Source organism: Chelonoidis abingdonii, chromosome 3 (assembly GCF_003597395.2).
Source record: "Chelonoidis abingdonii isolate Lonesome George chromosome 3, CheloAbing_2.0, whole genome shotgun sequence".
Classification (NCBI taxonomy): domain Eukaryota; kingdom Metazoa; phylum Chordata; order Testudines; family Testudinidae; genus Chelonoidis; species Chelonoidis abingdonii.
Window position 1 is genome coordinate 68,288,308 of NC_133771.1, and position 4,160 is coordinate 68,292,467.

Below are 4,160 nucleotides of genomic sequence, written 5' to 3' on the forward strand. Positions count from 1 at the left end.
CCTTTGATTAGCCATAGCCTTCCGATTGGCTGCAGGCTGTTCTAATTTTAAGCAGCCTACTCTTGCTTAACCTGGCCTTGTCGGTGAGAAAAGGATCTTAATTGGCTCCAGGTTTGGCCATTTGCATGTCAACCTGGAAAGCAATATCTGCCCATTTGGATTACCAGCGGGTACTAGGGATTTGGGGTTTAGCCCTGGGGCTAACATTGTAACCCTGCTTTCTTCAGTACTTAACTGTAGCCATCTGGCCTTGCCCCATCACAATATATATGTGTATATATATATATACACACACACACACACTATAAGTTTTAAACAAACAATTTAATACTGGTACACAGTGATGATTGTGAAGCTTGGTTGAGGTGGAGGAGTCAGAGGGTGGGATATTTCACAGGGAATGCCTTAGTGCTAAATGAACTAGCAATTGGCTGAACCCTCAAGGGTTAATTCTCACAACACTCTACAAGACAGCAGGAAAGAAGGGAGGGCAGACAGAGACATACACTCTGTGTATGAGAGAAAAAATGCTCATTTCCCCTTTAAGTAGCTGACTCCAGGCTTAAGTACACTGCCTTGTTGATTAAATCAGCTTGCTGAGACCCAAAGCTACTGCTTAGAAGCTCCCTTCGTCTGTCGTGTCTCCTCTGCTCTATGGAAGATGGGGTAAGCAGGGTGCAGGAGCTGGGGGGTGGAGGAGACACCCTGACATCAGCTCTCCCTCTTCCCCCTCTCCCTCCGTACAGCAAGCAGGAATCTCTGGGAGCAGCTCCAAGGCAGAGGGCAGGAGCAGCCCATGGCAGTGGGAGAGGGACAGCTGCTGCACAGGGAACTTAGGAGAGTGGGGAGCTGATAGGGGGGCTGCTGGTCTGCCCTGGTTCCAACCACCCACCAGCTAGCTGCAACAGGTTGCTCTTCCTGCAAGCAGTGGACAAAACAAGCAGCTGCCAAACGAGGTTAGAAGGGAGCATTTCACAACTTTAAACGAGCATGTTACCTAATTGATCAGCAACTTAACATCAAAACAATGTTAACCAGGACGACTTTAAGTGAGGAGTTCCTGTATTTGGAATGCAAAAGGAGAGCAGCCTCAAATTTTCTGGCTCACCTTCTCAAAGAAATATGGAGTAGGGGACAAACAAAAAACTTTTAAATTGTATTTTTTCCTTTCCAGGTCTTCAAAGCATGGTCCATTGGAAATGCGGAGATCCTGCTCAGATATTCCAACATGCATTTTTCTGATGACTTCAGTAGCTTCTATAATTAACACTAGCGCAGGGACTTCACCTTTTGTTAATTATTCAGCAGTTTTGTAAAATTTTCTCTATTCTTAGTTTACACTGTTGGGTATAAAATAATGCCAAAAAGAAGACACTCCACAAATTAAGCAAGAAAATGTATGTGTATTATGTGTGAAGGCTTACCACATTTCTCTTCACGTTTAGATTCATCTTCCACTTGTTCTACATTTTGTTCATTGCTGGGGGACGGAAAAAAAGCAAGAATGTTACTGTGTCCCTTGCCATTTATGAGCACCAGCTTAGATTTTTTTTTAATCTGTTCTTCCTGCCTCATACTAGTAATTGTAATAATATGTGCACACTTTTGAACTAATCATTGATATTCTATTTTACATTCTACTTGTGTAAGTGTTGTTACAGCTGTCCACACAGCTAGAACTCTCACTCCCAAGCCTCTTCCCTCTTGTTTACTGCAACTGCCTCCTCCACACCCACATAGTCCTCAAAACAAACATGCCCATCATCATTATTTTTGCTTCTTGTTCTGACTGCCATATTCCACCCTTTGAGTTTCTCTCTTGGCTCCCTCCAAAGTCAAGGTTGTTGTCCGCACTTTTAAAGCTTTTCAGAACTCTCCCTCTCCTTCCTTATCTGCTCTTATATCTTAAGAAGTTTCTTCTTCAATCTCTAAGCAAACCCAATTATGCCAGCCTTGACTGCCCATTTCTCTACTTCTCCCACAGCTTTCACACTGCCTCTTACACATGGAATGACCTCCCAGATCTAGTCTATGAAGTCACTACTTCAAATCCCTCCCCAAGCCTCACTTCTAATGTGATTTCTATAGGAATATGTCAAAAGAAAATGGCTAAGTGGAAGGTTAGTATGGATTAACAATATCTTTATGTACATGTTATAGTTAAGAAAAAAATTAAATAACTTGTAACTATCAAGTTATGTACAAGTCTGTGTAACTATCACTATGACTCTCATCCTCCCTCTCCTCATTCTCTCCTTTTGCTAATCTCATGTGTGTCTGCCCTAGGTTTTTGGGGTACGTTTGCACTTTGAGCTGAGTGTGCAATTCCCAGCTTGAGGAGACATACCCATTCTAGCTCTTATCGGAGTAGGACACTAAAAGTAGAGCATGATGGCAGCAGCATAACTGGCAGGAGGGCAACATCCTGATTATATACACGTCCGAGACCATAGCATGTAGTTGGATGACTAGCCCCACCCACCAGTCACGTGGCCATGATCACACTTTTTAGGATGCTAGCTTGATCGCAGCTACCATAGGTCTCCTTGAGCTGGGAATCACACCCTCCAAGTAATGACCACATCGTTTTGTATATTCATACAGTACTTAGTACAATGATGCCTTGACTGTGATTTGGGCTTCTAAGCACCATCATAATATACATATATTTATTAAAAGTAATGCAGTAATTTCAGCGTAGGGTCCTCACACACACATTACCAGGCAAATGCTGCTAGTAATACAGAATCATTTGAGTCCAGTTCTTTGTTTAATCTTGAATAATCAATGGTATATGAACCTCCTTTTTCAAGTTTAGCAAAAAATCTCTCTTTTTCTTCTTGTTCTTCCAAAGTATCCAATCCAGCTCCCAAAATACTTTGATTGGGTCCAGAAGCCACAACTGAATCTAAGTTTAAAAACATATCATAATCTAATTACAATAATACAATCTCAGTACATGGAATAATCATAGAAGTTTAATTATAACAAAAGACAGCCACATACAGTGCTAATGGTATTAAAAAAATACTAAATAGTGTACAGGATCCTGCAACTGATTCCATGCGGATAGACCCCTATGCAGAGTCAGTTGCAGGATCAGAGCCGAGAACAATGTTTTAAGGTAACAGTTTCACCAATTCTCACCACTTAGTGTGTTTATTTTTAGAAAAATATATTCTTCATTCATAATAACTTGGCCAACAATTTGCTAATAACCTGATTAAATGGTTCCTCTTACCATCAGGTTCCAGGCTGTCTCTACTTAAGGATACAGAAACACCATCACTTCTTTGGAGCTGCAATTTTCCTGTGTGAGCTTCTTCATCCACCTCCACAGTAGGATGGGAATCCTTTTGTGACTTGAGAAAGCTTCCATTTGTCCCTAGCATTCCTACAAAAGACAGTTTTGTACACAACAGAGATTAATTACAAATGACAATTTGTACTGCATGGTTAAGTCTTACAGTTACCTTTTTAGAATGAGTGAAGTTTATATACTTTATCACAGTAGCAAAGATGTTCAACTTGTTTGTGTCCCTTAGCACCTATTAAGATGTGGGACTCAGCCCTCTGTATGTCTTGCTTAGCTCAGCTACTCTCTGCTTTACAATTTTTTTAATTTTTCACAGTCATGTTTTTAACACCAGCTGGAGATTCAGCTTAGGTTAACCTCATATGTTATGAAATACATAGATCGTATTTTGTAACCTCTTCACAAGAGCATTCATGGAAGTCTATTATAACACTTCTGGATACAAAGAGAATAATATTTAGTTGTAAATATAGTTGGCAGCCCAGAGAAAATGTAGCTTTGTATTTGTTAGAGAGGGAGAGATTTAAATAGCACTCATTGTTTCAGCAGCAACTTATGTTATTTAAAAGGCTAGGCCTTTTAAAGAGGCCAGGCCTCTTCAGCTTGGAAAAGAGGAGACTAAGGGGGGATATGATAGAGGTGTATAATATCATGAGTGATGTAGAGAAAGTGGATAAAGGAAAAGTTATTTACTTATTCCCATAATACAAGAACTAGGGGTCACCAAATGAAATTAATAGGTAGTAGGTTTAAAACAAATAAAAGGAAGTTCTTCTTCACACAGCGCACAGTCAACCTATGGAACTCCTTACCTGAGGAGCTTGCGAAGGCTGGGACTATAACA

The 4,160-nt window shown here is 40.5% G+C and overlaps 1 protein-coding gene across 1 annotated transcript in view; it reads right to left on the bottom strand.

Annotated features, from left to right (window-relative positions):
- Positions 1-4,160, bottom strand: part of CEP162 (centrosomal protein 162) — a 91,265-nt gene that overhangs the window by 70,242 nt on the left and 16,863 nt on the right. Inside the window, 3 exon segments of the mRNA XM_075063827.1 lie at positions 1,425-1,480; positions 2,722-2,908; positions 3,242-3,394. Coding sequence (XP_074919928.1) covers positions 1,425-1,480; positions 2,722-2,908; positions 3,242-3,394 — 396 coding nt within the window.